This window comes from Malania oleifera, chromosome 1 (assembly GCF_029873635.1).
Source record: "Malania oleifera isolate guangnan ecotype guangnan chromosome 1, ASM2987363v1, whole genome shotgun sequence".
In the NCBI taxonomy this organism is placed as follows: domain Eukaryota; kingdom Viridiplantae; phylum Streptophyta; class Magnoliopsida; order Santalales; family Ximeniaceae; genus Malania; species Malania oleifera.
Window position 1 is genome coordinate 113,760,245 of NC_080417.1, and position 22,552 is coordinate 113,782,796.

Consider the following 22,552-nt stretch of genomic DNA (forward strand, 5'->3'; position numbering starts at 1 on the left):
GAACCCCTTCCACATCTATTAACCAAGTCCAAAGTTTAATAAAAGAATTACATGCTTTACTACTAAATTCCATCATTTTTTAAAATTGATATCAAAATTGAAATTTCCTTACTTTTCGAATCTTCAAAATTTTAGTCAAAAACGAAATTTAAGACTTCGATCTTACCTAGGTCTTCCTTTAGGAGGAAATCCTAGGCCTATGTCCTTTTGAGACTCGTAGATAAGAGGGAATCTAGGCATCCAAAAGGTTGGAAAAGATGCACATTGTTTAGAATTCTCATACTAAGCAAATTAAAAATTATTTGGGGTCTTCTATAGGCAAATATTGAGAGATGGGGAAAGATATCATGAGCCATTTACATTATATTTGATGGTTCCTTTTCTTCTTTTGTTGTTCATCCAGATGGTCCTTTGCCTTCTAAGGATTTCCATTTTTGTAGGTTGTTGAATGATAAGGAGATGGTAGAGCTATCCTCTTTGCTAGTCTTGTAGAATAACTGCAATTTTTCTTTAGGAGGATAGTCAGTCTTGGTCTTTGGATCCTTCAGGGGTTTATTCTTGCAAATCTTTTTGTGATTTTCTAACTGGATCTAATTCATCTTTTTCTATGTATAGATCCATTTGGAAGGCTAAAATCCCCTTTAAAATCAAGGCTTTTATATAGTTGGTTGCACTTGATAGAATTAATACCAATAACATGCTGCAGGTTAGGATACCTTTGAACTCTCTATCTCCAGACATCAGCGTTCTTTGTTCTGTTCAGAATCTGCAACACATTTTTTTATGCATTGTGTTTATGCTTAGAGACTATGGAATAAGCTATTTGGTATTTTAGGCGAATGTTGGGTGAGTTCAGAGGCAGCAAAGGAATTTTTGGCAGTTTCTTTTGTTGGTTTTGGCAAGAAAAAGAAAAAAACAGTGCTCTGGAAATGTGCTTCTTTGCAGTATTTTGGGGGTTGTCAATGGAGCATAATGCGCGTATTTTTCTAGGGAAGAAGTTGTCACATTTTCTGGTTTTGGAAAAGATATATTATTTGGCTTCTCTTTGGTGTGTGGAGCTAGGGAAATTTAAATGAGTGAGCTTTTCTGATATTCAGTGGGATTGGCATTATGTGTTGGATTGTTAGTTCGCACTAGTTTTATTTGTTTTTTTTAGTTTTCCTTTTTTTTTTTTTTTTTTATTTCATCTTGATTACCAGACTTTGTTAAGGAGATGTCTTCTCCTGGCAATATATTTGCAATCTATCTATAAAAGTATTATTTTACTATCGAAAAAAGCATGAGGCTAGTGGGAGATTGATAATTGGACTGAAGAGGAAAGGGCAAAACATATCCTTTGCAGGTAAATGGCTATGGAGATTTTACTTGGAACATAGGGATTTTAAAAATGAGTATGGCTTTCATATGCCAAAGGGGATATTCATGAATCATGCTACACATGCAAGCCCTACGAAATTCATCTCCCTTGTTTCCCAATCATATTTTCCCCATAGTTCTTATAAAATTCAGGATGGTTCTTTTGTGCATTTCTGGGAGAGCATTCGACTTGGGAATGCTCCTTCTGTCATTCGAGTTAGATCTTCTCTTGAAGCCAACCTGCCCTTAAATTCCAGAATAACTGAAGAAGAAAATTAGCCATTGAATTGCAGCCCTTCACAAATCACAAAATAATTTGGGCTAAACAATCCTAAGGTGCTGGGATTCATCATATTCTCATCACTGGTTTGGTCGAACTCGAACTTGAATCAGATGAGTAAATTGATTATTTACTTAATTTCCTGGACTTTGCTCTAAATAGCATCATGGTAATACAATATTTGAGCAGCTGTGATCACTTCCTGATTCAATCTCCCACACATGAAAAGAAAGAACATTGCAACCAAGATTCCCACCTGTCCATGGTCAATGTTATTCAAGAACAGAAGAATGGGTAAATGGAACAATTGTTACTTCAATGGCAGCCCGGCCCCCACATCCAAAAAAGAAAGGATCTAGTTAAACTAGATGAATTGAAGAAATTTCATTAAATTAATTTATGTTCACATCAGCCCAGCTTATAATTTTGCATCTTTACCCATTCCTCAAAGGCGAATGTCAATCACAGTGGAAATATTGTCCTTCTAAATTTTTTTTTATTAAAAAAAAAAATGCCATGTGCAGCTGTTAATTATATCAACCATTTATTCTAGGTCCATAATATAGCAACCATAAACCAGCAGTTGATATGAGTACAGTTGTGTGAATTACAAGTAACACACCCATTTTGACTGTTGGCTGTACAATTGACAATGTACCAACATCTATTGAACTTAGTTCCAGTACGTATAATAATAATAATAATAACCACTTCCTAAAACTTCTCCTAAAATATGAACCACAACACCGCATCTATAAAGCCAAATTATCTAAACTAGGATCTCCCACCACCTTGAATCCCTTTAATTTGATATGGGGAGGCCCATTGTTCTATATGGGTTTTCTCCTGAGATGTTGGATTTTAGATTACAAGTTCAACAGAAATAATTGATTTGGATGATGCTGGCAGCTTCTGATTGCTTGGCTAAATAGGTTTTGGTTGTGGTTCTCTTGGTTCAGTCACTGCAATATCTGGATATTCTGTGAATGCTGAACTTTGGAGTTATTCTGCCATTGCAGAGTGGTTGTTTTACTGAAGGTTATATGGTTGTTCTGAATTATTGAACATTCATTGGGATTGAGTTCTATTTGCTGATATATCAAGTAATGTCGGGTAATCTGAAAATTTAAGTGCACTGAAGTTGATGCAATTTTACACCTCTGTTTGATGTTTGCTTCATTGGAAGAGGACTTGAAGTTTGTGATTTTGCTGCTGTAAATTGTATGGCAGCATCTGTTACGGATTTTAAGATCCTTCTAGGATGTTGGGTGATTAATTAAAAATCTGTATCAGTGTGGTGCTTTTAAATAATTGAAGCTGATTTCTGCAGAGTATTTGATCAGTTAACACTTAGTAGATGGTTGTTTTAAAATTCTATTCCCTGATTGCTGGTTGTTGATTTTGAGAAGTCTTGAAGAGATGATCTCAGAAATTGTCTGTGTTGTTTTCAGTTCTGAAATAACTGAGATGGGTGTTCAATGGTGCAACTGAACAGTGTTGTTCTGATGGTCTGTTGGTGGGTCAGTTTCAGATTTCAGTTGATGCAACTTGTAGCTGAGTTTGAGTTCTATTTTTCTGGCTACCCAAAGGCAGTCTCTGAGTTTCTGGTGACAGTTGGTTTTCTGGTTTTCCGGGGATGGTTCCTGGTTTACCGGAAACAGTGTCTGGTTTCCCAGCAAAAATTTCTGGTTTTCCAGCGACAATTTCTGGTTTTCCGGCGATGTTTTAGAAGTCATTTTATCTGATTCTGCATTGTGGCTTTCCTTTCGATGCATGGCTTGATTCTGGCGGCGGTTTTAATCATCATGGTTTTCTTTCCAGAATTGGTTGAAGTTGTTTCAAAGGTATCTTTGTGCTTTTGTTGAGTTTTCTTTTTGTTTATGTCTTTGGACTTTTCGATTTGTTTGATGGCTTTTTAGGCCCCTGGGGATGCCCAGGTTGATTGTATTTGTTTTGATACTGTTTTGATGGGGAGCTTTGGCTTTCCCTCTCTTGGGTATGCCCAGAATTTCTGTACATATCCATTTCGATCAATATAATTTACATTTACGGATCAAAAAAAAAAAAGATGATGTCACTAGGTACCAATTCCCAGAAACCAACAAACCATGTCATTAGAATTGGTAGCTTCCATTAAAAACATCAGCATCCATTCCATCTTCTGAAATATAAGAAGGCTGTAAAAAGCTGCTACCAAATCCTTGTTCAACTAGAACCATTTTACAAGCCACAGTAAAATATATTTGAATTTTAAGTACCAGCTCATACTAAATTACGCCAACTAGCTTCCACAACCAACTACTTGTTTCCCAAGAAATCTGTGTGATGGATGACCACCTGTACCCTCTAGGCCACCCATTCGGCACACGTATTTTAGGTGTAGGTTTAGGAAGGTATGGGAAAGATGTGTATGGAGGACCCCTTTGTATTTTTTAAGAATTTATTTTAGTATTTGTAATTGTGTGTTTAGTTGGGCCTTATTTGTAAATATGTGTTAGTTGTATTAGTCATACAAGTGTTGGACATGTAAGTTATTGTACAGTTATTGTTTTGAATATGATTGCAGTTTCCCTCTCTGTATCCCTCTCTCTCTCTCCCACAGGTTTTGTTCTTCTTCCTCCTCCTCCTCCTCTCTTCTCCTCCTTCCTTCTCTTCTCTCTTCTGATTCTGTCTCTCACCTCTGTTCTGTTCTTCCCCTAATCTGTTCTTCTCTTTCTGTTCTGCTTCCCCACTGCTGTTGCTGCTTCTCTTCTTCTTCTTCTCCTTCTTCTTCTAATTCTCTCAGTCTATCTATCTATCTATCTATCTATATATAGATTCTAACATCTGCCCTGCGTCAAATTGGTATTAGAGCATACCATGATCACCACGCAGCCATTCAAAGTCAGAATTCCCAGAAATTCAAATACTGTAGCACTGCCAAAACTTTCCAGAAAATACCAATTGTGTCCCTGAAATTTGAGCACCCTTTTCCACCAACAAACCACAACACCTCCCTTGCCACCAAAATTAGACACCCCTGAAACCCCTTCCCCTACAATATCATATCCGTCCGAGAAGGAAGTGCATCCCATGTACCAGCTGAAAATTTTCCAGCCGACTCCCCCCTAAATCCCCTATTCCCTGCATTTTTTTTTTTGCTACACCTCCACCCTCACTGGAATCCTTGCCCCTTGATCTACCACCAGCCGGAACCCATCACCGGCAGCTCATGCGCTCCACGCACCAGCAACGCGCATGGGGAAGTTGCTGGAGTCCCCCTATTTTGCCCAAACTTGCAAGATATTGTTTCCTGCCTTGAGAATTTGACCTGTTTCCCACGATTATGAAGCTTTCAGAGGAGAAATTGAGTTATCAAGTTTGGTTTGCATTCTTAAGATCACATACAGCCTAATATTGGGCTGCCTGAGAAAATTTCAGACTTTTGAAGTGTCGTCAACATTCAAATCGAGTTCCAAGTACTGTTTGACAGCTGTGGAGTAGGGACTTGAGAAATTGCTGGACTAACATTGGAATTCGATGGCAAACTCAATTTGTGCTCCAATTCTTTGGCAAGGTGAACAAACTCTCACATTTTCTTGACTATCATTTGTATGACTAGGGAAAATTCGTAGTTGCATAATTCCAAGTTTCTTATTACCCTTAAAAAAAAAAAATTTGCCTTTTGTTCTGTAAATTCCCCAAGCTAACTCATCATTGCATTCTTGTCCATACCCATACTTAGTCAATCCCATGTTGCTATGTTATGTGAGACCATATCCATTCATATGCATTATGCTCTGTAGTTTTATGTTTGTGCATTGTAGTAATTTTAGGAATTCATATCATTCATAGTCAAGTTTAGTCCCCATCAGAATAATTGCAGCATATTGCAGTAACCATGGTCACCAACAAAATCATTGACCCCAATTCCACTGAACTCGCACCAAATGAAACCCAGTCTTTGTCTGTCCGGTTAGACACTCTTCAGGAATCCATGGGCCAAAAGTTTGAGCACCTCACACAACAGTTTTACCAAGTCTTGAAGATGTTAGGGAAACACCTTGTAGTGGAAGACATAGAGGCATCCGTTAGGCACCCTAATGACTCCCCATATTCAGTAGCGTCAACCCAGGGTATCCTTCCTACTCCCAGGGTCCTCTAATACCTAACAATATGAGTCAGGCTACAAAACAGACCGGTAGACAGTTCAGCCCCTCCAGCCTCAGGTTAATCTAGAGTCTAGGTTTGAGGAAGGTAACCTTGAGGAGTTTTATGATGTAGGGTACAAACCTAACCCTAGGAATGCTCCACATTACCCTAGGCAAGGTTGGGAAGACTATGGAGATGTACAAAAAGGTCAAGGTGGATGTTTGTGCTTATGATGGGAAACTCCACCCAAGCTAATTTTTAGACTAGGTATTGGAGATGGAGGGTTTTAATTGGTTTCATATATGGGATAAGGATAAAGTGCGGTTTGCCAAGATGAAAGTTGCAGGACTGGCAAAGAATATTGGCAAACTGTACAACAAACCCCAGAATGGTTAGGTGAACCTCCAATTACCCAGTGGGAAGTGATGAGACAAAGATTGAAAGAAAAGTACATCTTTCCTTCCTTTAGAAGCCAGTTGTTCAACGAGCTCTTGAACCATTAACAAACCATGAATGTAGCCATGGTCTTAAATTTCCACAAAATTGTCGAAATTTCGGTCAAAATTTCTAGTTTCCGTCACCCTCAAAATCGAAATGGCAGTCTATTTCCATCTTGCATAATTTCCATCTAAATCTCAATGAATCATTCGAAATTTATCAAAATCTCAAAATTTTAGCAAAACTTGTTGAAATTTTAACTATACAATGAAATTTCCTTGGAATTCAAATGAGAGATTTAGGAGTGAATTGAAATTTATCTCTTAATTTATTTTATTTATTTTTATTGAAACAAAAGATTATTACAAGTGCGCTTTTGAAAAATTATATGAAAAAATAAACTTATAGCAACATTTTATTTAACCACTCATGTCTAAATTATCATTATTTGTATGATATATAATATTTAAATAATTTATGAATTTCATTTGTATTAACTGAATATGTTTAATGTATAGTATCTTACAAATATGTTTAATACACATACTACATTATAATTTGTCCACCTCATATACACATATATACAACTTGTAATATATTAGTCCTACGACTTATATTATCATTTTTGTCAACCATTTCTAAAGTTTCACAAAGAATTCCATGTTTTACTATTGATTTCTGTTATTTTTTTCAAATTGAAATAGAAATTGACATTAAAACAGAAAATTTTCGTAGAAATTTCTGTACTTTTGGAGCTTTGAAATTTGAGTCAAAATCGAAAAAGACCTTGAAATCTGTAGCTAGCTAGATTGATTGATTTAAGGAATTGATGCTTAGGACTGATGTTGAGGTCACACATCACACTGTAGCTAGGTTTGTGAATGGTCTTAAGGAGGATGTCAGGCAAGAGGTTGAGTTTCTCTCTCTCTCTAGAGTCCTTAGAGGCAACCTAGGAAATTGCCATCAAAAGGTACCTCAAGAGCTCTCTTAGATCTTTTTCTCAAGTGAGTGAGTCCCGTCAATCCAAATCCTCTCCTCACCCTAGGCAGCTAGGCCTACCATCCCTCAATCTACCCCTAGAAAGAGTTTTGTGAAGCAAATAGAGTCACATCATGTTGTTCGCTCTAGTGGACCCAGTATTCCTCAAGCTAATAGCTCATTTGTGTGTCATCATTGCCATACTAGAGGTCACATTGCTGCCCATTTTCCCCAACGAGCTTTAGCTTTAGAGCGTGAGACTGATGATTTGCCCGATTGTGAGGATTAGGTTGTAGATGCTATTGAGTACTCGGGAGATGAGGGAAAGCTTGTAGATAATTTTGAGGAGGATGACCACCATGTTAGTGTGGTTAGGGGTGTCTTATCCATTACTATGGATAGTGAGAAGTGGAAATAGACCACTATTTTCCGCACTTCCATTCATTATGGAGAGAGAGCATGTAAGCTTGTTATCGATGGGGGTAGTAGCATGAATGTGATCTCCAAAGCTGCTCTAGGAAGATTAAACCTCAAAGGAGAGCCACACCCTCAGCCTTTTAAGGTGAATTGGGTAAACAGGACAAATATACTCATTACCGAGCGGTGTCATTTACCCATCTAGATGGGACATAATAAGATATGGTCTATTGTGATGTACTCCTAATGGATGTGGCCCATGTCCTATTAGGGAGACCATGGTTATTTGATTATGATGTCACTAATCATGGTAGGGAAAACACTTGTGTGAGGCACAAAGATAAGAATATAATTTTGACCCCTACCAAGCCCACCCCCAAAGATCCTAATAAGGAACAAGATAGCCCGTCAAACCATAGCTCAAAGAAAACAAGTGCATTTTAGTTGTCATCGCTCAAGAGTTTCCTTCTAAGCATCAAGAGTCTTTACGTGAGTGCCCACCTGAGGTAGGAGAGTTGTTAGTCGAGTTCTTTGATGTTGTGCCTAGTGAGTTACCTAATGAGGTACCACCTATGCGAAACATTCAGCATGCCATAGATATCATTCCAAGTTCACAGTTGCCTAACTTGCCACATTATAGGATGAACCCTAAAGAGCATGCTGAATTGAATAGGTAGGTAGGAGAACTCCTTGACAAGCGCTTTGTGAGACATAGCCTTAGTCCTCGTGTTGTACCAACTCTCCTAACTCCGAAAATGGTGGATCTTGGAGGATGTGTGTGGATAGTAGAGCCATCAACAAAATCACCATCAAGTATAGGTTCCCTATCCCTAGACTTGAGGATATGCTTGACATGCTAGCTGGCTCTGCTGCTCTAGTTCGTACTCCAAGATTGACCTGCATAGTGGGTATCACCAAATTAGAATTAGACCAGGAGATGAGTGGAAAACTGCCTTTAAGACCCAAGATGGTTTATTCGAGTGGTTGGTCATGCCATTTGGACTTTCTAGTGCGCCTAGCACTTTTATGAGGGTTATGACACATATTCTGCAGCCATTCATAGGAAAGTTCCAAGTGGTCTACTTGGATGATATATTGGTCTACAATAAGTCTAAGGAAAAGCATTTGATATATCTTCATGAGGTCTTTGCCACCTTAAGGGTAGCGAAGTTGTTTGCTAACCTCAAGAAGTGCAGCTTCCTACCGTCCAAAGAACAGCAAACAGCAAACTAAAAGATTTCTTTCCTTACTTCAGCCCACATTTATTTCCTTATATTTCAATTCATTATTTTGTACAATTAGCATATATTTAGTTTACATGTATAGGACTTGACATACTATAGTTTACTTGTATAGGGCTAGAATCATGCTAGACCTTATTTACTTTCCATGTATTCTTGTGAAGTCTATATATAATACACAGAACTTGAGGCCAATTCATTCGGCCATTCACAAAATATTTGACATGGTATCAGAGCCAGCCGACTGCTAGGTTTTTTTTCCCCTATGATTTTTTGTTTTCTTGGTTTCATGGCTGGTGGGGGTTTTGTTTTCTCTTTTAGAATTTTATCTCTGTTCTTTCGGCACTTCTGTGGCTGCATGGCTGTTGGCACAGCAGGTTTCTGGGTTGCCATTTATTCCTCCAGTTTATGTCCTTGTGATTCTCGGCAAGCAGGCAACAGTTTTCTGTTGCTGTTTGTGACTTTCGGCAAGCAGGCACAGTAGGTTCTTGGTTTGCCACTTATTTTTCCAGTTTATGTTGCTGTTTGTGACTCTCGGCAAGCAGGCAACAGCTTTCCGTTGCTGTTTCTGGCACTTATCTTCTCAGCACAGCAGGTTTTTTGGTTCAAGATTTAATTTTTTAGTGCAGAGAGGTTGTTCTTGGTTTTTCTTTGTACTTGCGTTGTTTATTTTGGGCTTCTATATTTTTTGGTGGTATAATTCTTTCGGCAGAGTCTGTTTTTTTGGGGCTTCTCGATTTTCTCCATTATTTAGCATGGACTCCACACCTATGTGTGCCAAGTTTACGGGCAACAATTATTCTACTTGGGCTTTTCAGTTTGAACTTTTCCTGAAGGGAAAATATCTTTGGGGTCATATAGATGGCAATTGGGCACCCAATCCTGATAAATCCAAGGAGCCCACAGCTTGTCCTTCATGGGTTGTGCTTGATGCTCAGATTATGTCTTGGCTTCTTGGCTCGGTTGAGCCACATATTGTCCTTATTGCACCGCTCAATCCATGTGGACTTATTTAAAAACAGTACATCATTAAGATAACGGTGGCCATCATTTTCAGTTAGAGAATGCGATTGCCATGTTTCAACATGACAATCGTTCCATCCAAGACTATTATTTGGGGTTTCTGACTCTTTGGAATGAATATTCTGATCTAGTTATTGCAGATGTTCATGTGGCTTCTCTTCCCATTATTCAACGTCTTCATGAGACTAATCGTCGTGATTACTTTCTTATGAAACTCCGCCCTAAGTATGAATCTGTTCACTCGTCTTTGCTAAATCGCTCTCCTGTTCCTTCTCTAGATGTTTGTTTTGGTGAGTTACTTCGTGAAGAACAACGGCTTAGTACTCAAGTTACTCTAGCACAATCTCATGGTAGTTCTGGGTTTGTCCCTATGGCTTATGCTGCTCAACGACGAGGACCGCCTGCACATTCTAGCACTTTGCAGTATTTTTGCTGCAAAGAATTTGGACCTATCGCTTCTAATTGTTCCAAGAAATTATGCTTTTATTGCAAGAAGAAGGGTCACATTATCAAAGAATGTCGTATCCGCCCGCGGAATCATCAGGCCCAGGCATTCCAGACTTTTGTTAGTGTACCCCCCCCCCCCCCACAGTGACGTTTGCAGCTCCTAGCTCTTCTTCAGGTCGTCCAGCGAATTACTGCACACCCGAAATGGTGCAACAGATGCTAATTTCGGCATTATCAGCAATGGGGCTCCAAGGTAACAATTCTACTAATCTTTGGTATGTGGACTCGGGTGCCTCAAATCACATGAGGCATAATCCCACTACCTTGTGTCATGTTTGGCCCTTTGTTGGTCAATTTGCTATTCAAACTGCCAATGGTAGTTCTTTGCCAATAGCTGCTATCGAAGATGCCTCTTTTAAGTTCACTAATGTGTTTCTTGCTCCTCAGCTTTCCACGAATCTTATTTCTGTTGGTCAATTAGTTGATAACAATTGTGTTGTTAATTTTTCTGGTAATGGTTGTGTTGTGCAGGACCAAGTAATGGGGGAGCCGATCACAAAGGGACCTAAAGTGGGGCGCTTGTTTCCACTACTTTTGCCTGTTCTAGCACATTCTCCAGTTTTTTCTATTAAGTCTTTTGCTTGTAATAATGTTTTAGATCTTTTTATGGTATGGCATCGTCATTTAGGCCATCCCAATACTCAAATCTTATCTCATGTATTGAACTCTGGTTTACTTAGTAATAAAGAACGTTCTTCTTTATCTCTTGAGTGTGCCTCTTGCAAACTTGGTAAAAGCAAAACTCATCCTTTCCCTTTGCATGCGAGTAGAGCTTCTCAGTGTTTTGAGCTTATCCCTAGTGATGTTTGGGGACCTTCCCTGGTTAATTCACATGAAAAATTTAAATACTATATGACTTTTATTGATGATCATAGCAGATTTACTTGGGTCTACTTTCTTCGCTCTAAATCTGAGGTTTTTCGTACTTTCACTGAGTTTTTAGCGTATGTTTACAATCAATTTTCTGCTTCAATTAAGACATTATGCACAGATTCTGATGGTGAATATGTGTCTACTAAGTTTCAGACATTTTTGGCTTCTAAAGGCATTATACATCAACGTTCATGTCCTGCTACTCCCCAACAGAATGGAGTAACGGAACGGAAAAATCGACATCTCCTAGATGTGATCCGTACTCTCTTGCTGGAATCCTCTATTCCATCCTTGTTTTGGGTTGAGGCTCTGAAAACTGCTACTTACTTGATTAATCGTTTACCTTCTCAAGTCCTACTCATGGAGTCCCTATTTCCGTTTATATGTTAAGCAACCTAGTTACAATAACCTCCGTACCTTTGGTTGTGTATGTTTTGTTCATTTACCTCCTCATGAGCGACATAAATTATCTGCTCAATCTGTTTGATGTGCATTCTTGAAATACAATGTGTGTCAAAAGGGATTTGTTTGCTATGATCCTACATTACATCGTACATGCATTTCTAGGAATGTTATTTTCTTTGAAAATCAACATTTCTTTCCCGTGTCCTTTATACCCTCCTCTCCTACTGTGATTCTCCCCTCCTTTGAGGTGCAGTTCTCAGATCCTCATCAAGTCAGTTATCGTTTTAAACCAAGTATTGTGTATACGCGGCGCCCCTGCCCACAATCTCTTCCGGTAGCTTATCTGATATCTGATATTACCATGTTCTAGATTCAGCCAGTTGCAGCACCTCCAGAGCCCTTGGTACGTCGCTCTTCTCGAGTGTCCGTACCCTCAGATAGGTATGGGTTTCCCTCTTCAAGTTCTAGTAACTCTATTTCAGCTCTTACTGCTGCATTGTCCAATTTAGATATTCCCACTTCCTACTCACACGCTGCCAAGCATGATTATTGGCAACAAGCTATGCGGGAAGAAATTGCTGCTCTAAAGGCCAATCACACCTGGGACATTGAGCCTTGTCCTCCTACCATTGTTCCTCTAGGTCGTAATGGGTTTACTTAGTCAAGGTTTGGATCGTTACAAAACTCGCCTTGCTGCACTTGGGAATAATCAGGAATATGGTGTCAATTATGAAGAGACACTATTGTACGTATGATTCTGGCTATTGTTGCTTCTAGTGAGTGGCCACTACATCAGATGGATGTCAAGAATGTTTTTCTTCACGGGGATCTTAAAGAGTGTATTTATATGAAACCACCCCCGAGCTTGTTTCCCGCTCGGACTTCACATGTGTGTAAGCTTCGTCGTTCTCTTTATGGACTCAAACAAGCTCCAAGGGCTTGGTTTGATAAATTCTGCACCACTTTATTTAAATTTTCATTCAAGCAGAGCAAGTATGACACTTCCTTGTTTCTTCAGAAATCAAACATGGGTATTGTTGTTCTTTTGGTTTATGTTGATGCTGTTATGATTACTGGATTTGATTCTGCTTTACTTGCTCATCTCAAGACTCATCTCTCAGAGTCCTTTCATATGAAAGATCTTGGGTCTCTCACATATTTTCTTGATCTTGAGGTGAATCGTAGTCCCTCAGGTATTTCACTCAATCAACATAATTATGTCACTGTGGCCACAACTAGCCTTTAGAAGGGTACTTTTGTTGATACTCCCATGGAATTAAATGTCAAGCTTCGCAAAGAGGAGGGTGATTTACTTGCTGATCCTAGTTTATACCAGAAGTTGGTGGGTAGTCTTGTCTGTCTCACCATTACTAAACCAGACATTTCTTTTGTTGTACAGCAAGTCAGCCAGTTTCTTTAGACTCCTCGCCATCTTTATTTGGCTGTTGTCCGTAGAATCATACACTATGTTCAGGGCACTTCTGCCCATAGTTTATTCTTTCTAGCAGGCAATTCTACTCGCCTTGCTGTTTATAGCGATGTTGATTGGGCTGGTTGTGCGGATACACATCACTCCATCACTAGTTGGTGTGTGTTCTTAGGTGATGCATTGATCTCTTGGAAGATTAAGAAGCAAGACATAGTTTCTAAGTCATCAACGAAATCTGAATACTGGGCGATGTCTCTTGCTTGTTCTGAAATTATTTGGCTTCGAGGCTTGCTTGCTAAGCTAGATTTTTCTGAGACCGACCCTACACCTCTACATGCCGATAATACGAGTGCTATCTAGATCACGGCCAATCCTGTCAATCATGAGCGCACGAAGCATATTGAAGTCGATTGTCACTCTATCCTGAAGCATTTGAAGCTCGTGTTATCACTCTTCCACATATTTCCACTGAATTACAAATTGCAGATATCTTCACCAAGGCCCTCACTTGTCATCTACATTGCTTCCTAAGTAGCAAATTGATGCTCGTTGATCAACCCGCATCAATTTGAGGGGGGCTGTCAATGGAACAGCAAATAACAAAGCAAAAGATTTCTTTCCGTACTTCAGCCCTCATTTATTTCCTTATATTTCAATTCATTATTTTGTATAGTTAGCAAATATTTAGTTTACATATATAGGACTTGACATATTATAGTTTACTTGTATAGGGTTAGAATCATGCTAGACCTTATTTACTTTCCATGTATAGCATTCTTGTAAAGTCTATATATAATATACAGAACTCAAGGCCAATTCAGTCGACCATTCACAAAATATTTGACACCTACAATCTAGTGTGCTTTTTCTTGGTTTCGTGATTTTTGCATAGGGAATAGCCACTAATACAGAAAAGGTTAGAGCCATTACAGAGTGGCCTAAGCCTAGGACTAATACCGAGGTTCGTAGTTTTCATGGCCTCGCTACTTTCTATAGGAGATTCATAGGGCATTTTGGCACCATCATGGCTCCTATATTGTTTGAATAAAGCAAAGTTTCATTTGACCCCATCAAGTGCTAGAGCTTTTAGAGAGGTCAAACATAAGATGATTTTAGTATTTGTGCTAAGGCATCAAGACTTTAGTAGAGTTTTTTAGGTGGCTTGTGATGCCTCTGGGATAGGTATAGGTGGGGTCTTGAGTCGGAACGGGCATCCTATAGCATTTTTCAATGAAAAACTCTCAGATGCCAAACAGAGATACGACATATGATAAAGAGTTTTATGCTGTAGTGAGATCCTCCAACATTGGAGATACTACTTGTTACCCCAAGAGATTGTACTCTTCTTTTACCACTTTGCTTTGAGATATCTGAGCTCACAAATGAAGTTGAGTGTGAAGCATGTTGGTTGGGTAAAGTTCCTCAATAAGTTACTTTTGTTCTTACGCATTGTTCTAGTGTTGAGAATAAAGTGGCCGATGGTTTTAGTAGAGTAGCAGTTATTCTCCATATCTTGAGATCTGAGGTCATTGGGTTTGATCGTCTGAAGGACGAGTACTCCACTTGCCCTAATTTTGGGATTATCTTTCAAATGAGTAAAGGCCATCGTAGGGATTTTGTAGATTTCATCATTTGGGAGGAATACCTATTTAAAGGTACAAGGTCATGCAATTCCCCATACCTCCTTCAGAGATCTTTTAGTTTGAAAATTGCATGCCAGAGGGTTATCTTATCACCTGGGGAGGGATAAAACCATTGCCTTAGTTGAGGGTAGGTTTCATTGGCCTTCCTTAAAGCGGGATGTTGCTAAGGTAGTGTCTCAATGCTACACCTGTTAGTTAGCCAAAGCTAGAAGACACAATACTGGCCTTTATACACCTCTGCCATTGCCACACATGCCTTGGAGAGACCTAAGTATGGATTTTGTTCTTGGACTTCCCAAAACAACTCGGGGACATGATTCCATATTTGTTGTTGCTAACAAATTCTCCAAGATGACACATTTCATTCCATGTAATAAGACTTATGATGCATCTCATGTAGCTAAATTGTTCTTTAGAGAGGTCGTCCAATTGCATGGGTTGCCAACCTCCATAGTGTTTGATAGGGATATCAAGTTCTCCAACTACTTTTGGAAGACGCTTTGGAAAATGTGTGGAACTTGCTGTTTTCTTCTGCTTGCCACCCTTAAACTTATAGCCAGACTAAAACTGTGAATCATAGTCTTGGTAACCTACTTAGGTGTGTTGTGGCCTTGTGGGAGAAAAACAGGGCAAATGGGACTTGGTGCTGCCTACTATTGATTTTGCTTATAATAATTCTGTGAATAAGTCCATGGGTAAGAATCCTTTTGAGCGTGTATTCGATTATAAACCCTGTGCACCCAGTGATCTTGTTCCTTTGCCACCAAATGTTCGTATTTCTAAGCCCGCTGAGTCTTTTGTCCATTACATTCATTGGATGCAGGCTAAGGTTAGGCAAAAACTTGCTAGGAGTAATATGGATTATAAACATACTGCAAATATACATCATAGAGCTAGAGAGTTAATGCAGGTGATAGGGTCATGGTTCGCATAAAACCGTAATTCTACCATAGAAATTCATTTAAAAAGCCCCATGCTTGTGCCATTGACCCTTTCCTCATCCTTAAGAAACTTTGATCTAATGCATATTACTTGATTTACCCACTCATATGACCTTTAGTCCAGTTTTTAATGTAAAGGCTTTGACACCTTACTAAGGCACTTTTAAGCGTCCTGGTTTGCCATTTGATGCCCATGTAGGTTCAACAGCTCCTCAGCCTCCCACTATTTCTCGACCACGGGAAACAGTGGAGTCTATTTTAGATGATGATTTTGTGACGTCTCCTCATGGTGGTTTTCATCGCTACTTGTTTGGTGGAGAGCTTGACTCAAGTCAAATGCTACATGGTCACGAGCCAAGCTTGTTCAGGGCAATATATTTGCCTGTGACTGCTCGTCTCGTGCGTTTGGGATGGGTTTCCATCATGTAAATACTAGTGTAGGTTTATTTTCCAGTAATAGTTTCTCCCTAAGCTAAAAAAGGCAGTATGACTCCTCGATCACTTTGATGTTTTCTAGTTCCAAAGTGAGAATAGCATAGAAAGCTCTTTAGGGGTGGGTGAGTGTTCATCAACTTGTAAAAGTCACTAACCATTGTCAACATGTTTAACCTACTTGCCTCCCTCGCTAGACACTCATTGTTAATGGAGGTGTTGTTAATGAATTACACTACTTCAATGTTTACTGCTTTCATCACTTGCTTACTGCTTCCGCTTATGTTTGATTGAATGACAATGAAAGTGTTTTGTGGGTGAAATGTGGTAAATGATAGGCTGGTTAGTTAAACAAGAGGGCTTTAGCTAGCGCCGCATGGTCCATTCACAAAGGTGTGAAATATTCAGCCCGTGACACTTACCGAGGACGATGCTTGTGACAATGCTCCTGACTTACTAGAGTCATATTTGTAGCCCCAATCTGCAGAGCAGAGTTCCTTTCAGCCAGGGGAGAATGATGGAGGACCACCTATACCCCCTAGGCCGCCCATTCAACACACGTATTTTAGGCGTAGGTTTAGAAAGGTTTAGAAAAATGTGTATGGAGAACTTGTTTGTATTTTTTAGGGATTTCTTTTAGTATTTGTAATTATGTATTTAGCTGGGTCCTATTTGTAAATATGTGTTAGTTGTATTAGTCATATAAGTATTGGACATGTAAGTTATTGTACAGTTATTGTTTTGAATCAAATTGCAGTTTCCCTCTCTCTCTCTCGTGGGTTTTGTTGTTGATCGTCTTCTTCCTCCTAAACCTCCTCTCTTCTCCTTCTTCCTTTGCTTCTCTCTTCTAATTATGTGTCTCACCTCTATTTTGTTCTTCCCCTTATCTGTTATCCTCTTTCTATTCTACCTCCCCACTGCTACTGCTACTTCTTCTTCTTCTTCTTCTATCCTACATCACTATGTTATAAACCTCCATAAATTTTATTTCATGAAAGTGCATAAAAATCCCAATTCCTTGTTTAACTCCACACTCAGCCCACCATAAACACGTAAGTCCATCTCGCTCTCCACTGCAGAGAAACCTTCTAATTCTATACAGAAACTATCAAAATTATCACCAACTTATTGCAGAGTTCAAGACTCGTCAACAAGTGGGTTGATTAGTCGACGAGTTGTCTTCTCTGACTCGTCGTCAAATCCCCTGTACTTGTCGACGAGTGTGCCTGGGCTGTGAGAAGTTATTTGAATTTTGAATTTGAACATTGTGACAGTTGGGGATTCTGAGGGAAATCTTCGAGGGCTTGTTATATATGCTCTTCTGGGCATATTTTGACATGTAAGAGAGTAAGAAAGGGGTGAGAGAAGGAGAGAAGATCATTGAGTGTATATATTTGATTTTCATAGTAAAATCTCTTGTCGATTGCTCCCATGGATGTAGGCTTTGCCGAACCACGTAATTCCTAGTGTCGTTGCCTTTATTATTACTCTCTTTATATTGCCATGGTTGTGAAATAATTATGTATTTACCGTTTTAAATTATTGCCTATGGTATTGTTTGATCCTTTACAATGTTTATTTCGCTATGCATTGTTGAAAGAGACCCTTATTTCACAACAATCATTGAGTGTATATCTTTGATTTTCATAGTGAAATCTCTTGCCGATTGCTCCCGTGGAATTGTGGATGTAGGCTTTGCTGAACCATGTAATTCCCGGTGTCGTTGCTCTTATTTTTACTCTCTATATATTGCTATTGTTGTGGATATATTTTGTATTCACCATTTACATTGCTGCAAGTATGTATGAGTGATTCTTTATATAAGGTTTATTCCGCTGCGCATTGTTAGAAGAGACCTTATTTTCACAACAATTGGTATCAGAGCGTGTTGTATGGCCTATAAATCGAACGATCTCTTGATGTAACAAGGTTTGGTGAAAGGTTTATATAGAATTTCAATCGGATAGCATGGATGCAATGACTTGGAATGAATTGCGAGCAATCATTTGTTTTGGTGAAAACGGGAATGTCGATATATGTCTAAGGGTTCATCAAAATCTGCAAGTGTAGTGGAGAAAGACTCAGAATGTAGTGATAGAGATATGCTACGTGTTTCATCGGGTTCGGAGTGCCTCAGGGGTGATTTTGGTATCTTAGATACCGGATGCTTTTATCTTAGAAAATGGTTTGACATCTACAGGTCAGTTCATACTGGTTTTTTATGGAAAATGATATTTCATGCAAAATGTTTGTCATTGGGAATGTCAAAATCAAAATGTATGATGATGTTGTAAGAACAATATGTGATGTAAAGCTCGAATCAGGTCTAAGGAAGAATAGTATTTCATTGGGAACTTTAGATCGTAATGGATATTGTTACAAGTCTGAATGTGAAGAAATGAAAGTGTATGAAGGTAACTTGATAGTGATGAAAGGGGAAAAAGTAGCGAGAAATATTTATGCACTGTAAGGTGTTACGGTTGTAGGTGGAGTTGCAATTGTTGAATCTGAGTCAGGTATCGTGTGGCATATGCGGTTAAAGCATATAAGTGACTACATGTATTCAAATAGTTGGGAACCAATGATGGCAACATCAGGGATAGACATATGTATTTCATGGGTTTATCATGAAGGGTCTTGTTGTACTTCATGCAATGGCTGAGGCGGAGAACCAAACTGGGAGAGAGATTCTCAAAACAAACATTGAGGCTGAGTACGCTGGTTTTGTTCAAGGAGTTTTGTGAGCAGGGTAGATCATATGCAAAGCTTGCAGGGTACTTCTTGGTGAAGTCAGTGAGTATGACGTGTTTCTCGTGTGACTGATCACCAAAAGTATCGCTAGATGAGAAAGTTGCAAGTGAATTGTGAGCAAGTTTTGCGGTAGACAACTCGGTTGTAAGAGGATGTCCACTGGTGCACTATTCTAGTGATGGAGGATCTAGGCTTGGTGTTATGTCCGGACAATACATTTTTCTGGGTTATATGAAAGGTGGATGTAAGTTGGATGATCCTATAGCAAACAAAGGGGTGATCGAGGACATGACTTTTGTTGTTAAAGTCATATGGCAGCGTACTCAGGTAAAGGAATAGAAGCAAATGCCAGAAAACTGCAATAGCAGCAATCATGTTATTCAAGTGGAGTTAGGGACTCAGGGCAGAAATGTAGGGAGTTCTATCTCAGGTCAACAGTATCACGGTATGAATGGGTATGTGATGCAGGTAGAGCAACAAACTCAGGGCAGAGATGACATAATTCATATTACAGGGAGTTTTTTCAGCTTGGGAGACCAGCAGGATCACGGTGGGCTCATGTGCACTATCAGATCACTACTCAGGTGTGTTGGTGAGGCTTCTAGTTTGGAAAAGGGTGATAGGATGCCATGGAGTGATGTATCTGCTATGTGTGAATAACATGTTATTGGCTGGAAAGGCTTTGACTGAGGCTGATCAGTTGGATACTCTGTTAAAAGGTTTTGACATGAATGTGTTGGGTACGGCCAAAATGGGTCTTGGTTTGCTTATTCTCATAGACAAAACTGCAAGGAGATTAGTGTTATCTCAGGATGGTTTTGTGGACAAGGCTACAGGGAGATTGGTATTATCTCAGGGTGGCTTTATGAACGGAACCGCAGGTAGACTTCGTTTGCCGTCTCATGGGAGTTCTGTGGAGAATCAATATGGAATGTCTACGCTCAGTACCCAAGGACGGACTGTGATGTCCGGGATATGTCAAAGGTCCTCCATGATTGTGTAATGGAGTGTTTCAGCAGGCAACAGAGTGGGCCATCAGTCATTAGTTTTGTTGAAGACTATGCAGGAGGCTTTGATGATATAAGGCTTACAGCAATTTTTGTGTTTACTATAGTGGGAAGGTCTTATTGGAAGCCTAGGGTGAAGTCTTTGGATATTACATCTACAACTGTATCGGGGTTGATGGTAGAAGCTGAAACTGCTATCGGCAAGTTCCAGCAGTGTTGCTTAGACTTGGTGTATGTCTCCAAGTGTTAGAAAGGAGACGGTCCCAACCGAACATTCCGAGTTCAAGGTGGAGCAATTAGATATGTTTTTCGGGTTTTCTTAAGTGACGTATAATTGTCAATGTGGAGATTGTTGTTTATGGTGTGACTTTTATACTTCGTGGGGGCTTATGAACAAAGGGAGAAAAACATATGTTGGTGCAGCAACAATGACTCGTCAACGAGTGCTCTGTGCTCGTTGACGAGAAGATGCCGAGAGGTGAAAAATTGCAGAGTTCAAGACTTGTCGACGAGTGGGTTGACTAGTCAACAAGTGGTCTTCTTTGACTCGTCGACGAATCCGCTGTACTTATTGATGAGTATGCCTGGGCTGCGAGAAGTTATTTGAATTTTAAATTTGAACGTTGTGACAGTTGGAGATTCGGAGGGAAATCTCTGAGGGCTTGTTATATATGCTCTTTTGGGCATATTTTGACATGTAAGAGAGTAAGAAACGGGTGAAAGAAGGAGAGAAGATCATTGAGTATATATCTTTGATTTTCATAGTGAAATCTCTTGCCGATTGTTCCCGTGGATATAGGCTTTGCTGAACCACGTAATTCCTAATGTCATTGCTCTTATCTTTATTCTCTTTATATTACTATGGTTGTGGATATATTCTGTATTTACCATTTACATTGTTGCAAGTATGTATGTGTGATTCTTTATACATTGTTTATTCCACTGCGTGTTGTTGGAAGAGACCCTATTTTCACAAAAATTCGTAACAAATAAATGACATGGAAAATCCCATTGTTCATGAAAATAAATAAGATAAGAGACACAAGTAAAATTACATAAACATCCCAAGGGACACGGAAATTTAGCATAGATTCTGTAATTATGAAAATGAAATTTTCAATATCGTGTTTTATGTTGCTTCGCAAGACAAAGCAAACCCAACTAAGCCAATTTATGGAATTAGGCTAGCAATTATGAAATTTGAATTTCAGAAGCATAATTTCTTCCATCTTCCTGCATTTTATTAAACAGCGCACAATTATTGCCTAATTATCCACTTGGTAATTCTCTTCTTCTCTCAATAAATTTTCTTGATCAATAAAAAAAAAAATGCATTATCCAAAAAGAACAATGAAATACCTTCCGACGCAATCTTTGAGAATCTCTTCAGTTTTCTCACACCTCCGGACAAATTTCCCGGGCTCGACCTCTTCCGTTTTGCACTGAGATTTCACGATGCGTCGGGTGGAGCACATAGGGCTAGGGTCTAAGGAGTTGTCTGTGTCACCTGACCCTGCGGAAGAGCTCCAGCCTCCGTCCTCCTCGTCCTTCCAAACCCAACCCATTGTTCTTCAGTTTCTTCGCGCACAAACCAGAATTGTACATTTCTATGCTCCGTTCACTCGTTGCACTTTATATAAGAGCAGGGGTGGTAACGGGCCGGGCATATGTGGGCCACTGGGGCATAGCCCATCCCAGCCCAGCCCAAATAATCTGGACTTGAAGGCATATACATAATAATTTACAAATTCGCAAACATCTCTACTTAAAAACAAAAATTAGGCGTCCCAATGGTAGCATCAAGATTGAATAAAATACATTTCTCCCCCTTGATTAATAGAATGTCTGAGCTGCTAAAGGATGGCCATCTCATACAATTTCCTACGCAGGTAAGTTGGAGCTTGTGAATTCTGTGATTCAAGTTGTTGAATGCTTTTGGCTTGTCATTTTTCCAATCCAAAAATCTGTTATGGACCATCTGATTAGATCATATAGGACCCTTTTTTGGGGTGGTAGGAAGAAGCCCCCTATTGCATGGAAGGAGATGTGTATCCCTAAAAAGGAAGGGGGTTTGGGGATATTTGATCTTAGCACTTGAAATAAAGCTCTACTCTCCCGAACCTTCTGGAATATCCAAAGTAAAAAAGATTCTCTGAGCTAAATGGATGCACCAAATCTATTTAAAGGAATCAAATTTCTAGGATGTTGTGGCTAAACATGATGATTCTCCTCTATGGAAAAAGATAGTAGAACTAAAAAATTAGCTTGTGCAGAATTGTGGGGGTAACATGGCAACTGAATGTTTGTTAAAGCAATGGATGGTTGATGGGCAGATTTCTTCATCATTGGCTTATGAACACTAGAGGATTAAGGGGAGAACTGTCCTATGACACAAAGAAGTATGGAAATGTGGAAGCATCCCTAAACATGCTTTCACTTTATGGATGGGGTTAAAAGGAAGGCTACCTACGAATGATAAATTATTTGGTGATGGCATAAACCAGAATTGTGTATTGTGTAATTCAGAGGTGGAGTCCAATGAGCATCTCTTTTTCTCATGTCAATTCTCAAGAGAGGTTTGGGGTCAGATCAGGGTTTGGTTAGGCATATTAAGAGAAATGTCCACTATCAAATTTGCACTAAAATAGTTACATAAAGAAGCTAGAGGTACTGGGGTCCAACCTACAGGGAAGAAGGTAT

The 22,552-nt window shown here is 39.3% G+C and overlaps 1 protein-coding gene across 2 annotated transcripts in view; it reads right to left on the reverse strand.

The window, feature by feature from the left end:
- The window catches only part of LOC131153101 (fra a 1-associated protein), a 36,701-nt gene extending 14,887 nt beyond the window's left edge, over positions 1-21,814 (reverse strand). Inside the window, exon 1 of one of the 2 annotated variants that reach the window (XM_058105156.1) lies at positions 21,212-21,814. In XM_058105156.1, coding sequence (XP_057961139.1) covers positions 21,212-21,417 — 206 coding nt within the window. In that variant the 5' untranslated portion in view covers positions 21,418-21,814. The remainder of the gene's footprint in view (positions 1-21,211) is intronic. The other variant, XM_058105163.1, reaches the window with a different exon arrangement.
- Positions 21,815-22,552: the final 738 nt, after the last annotated feature.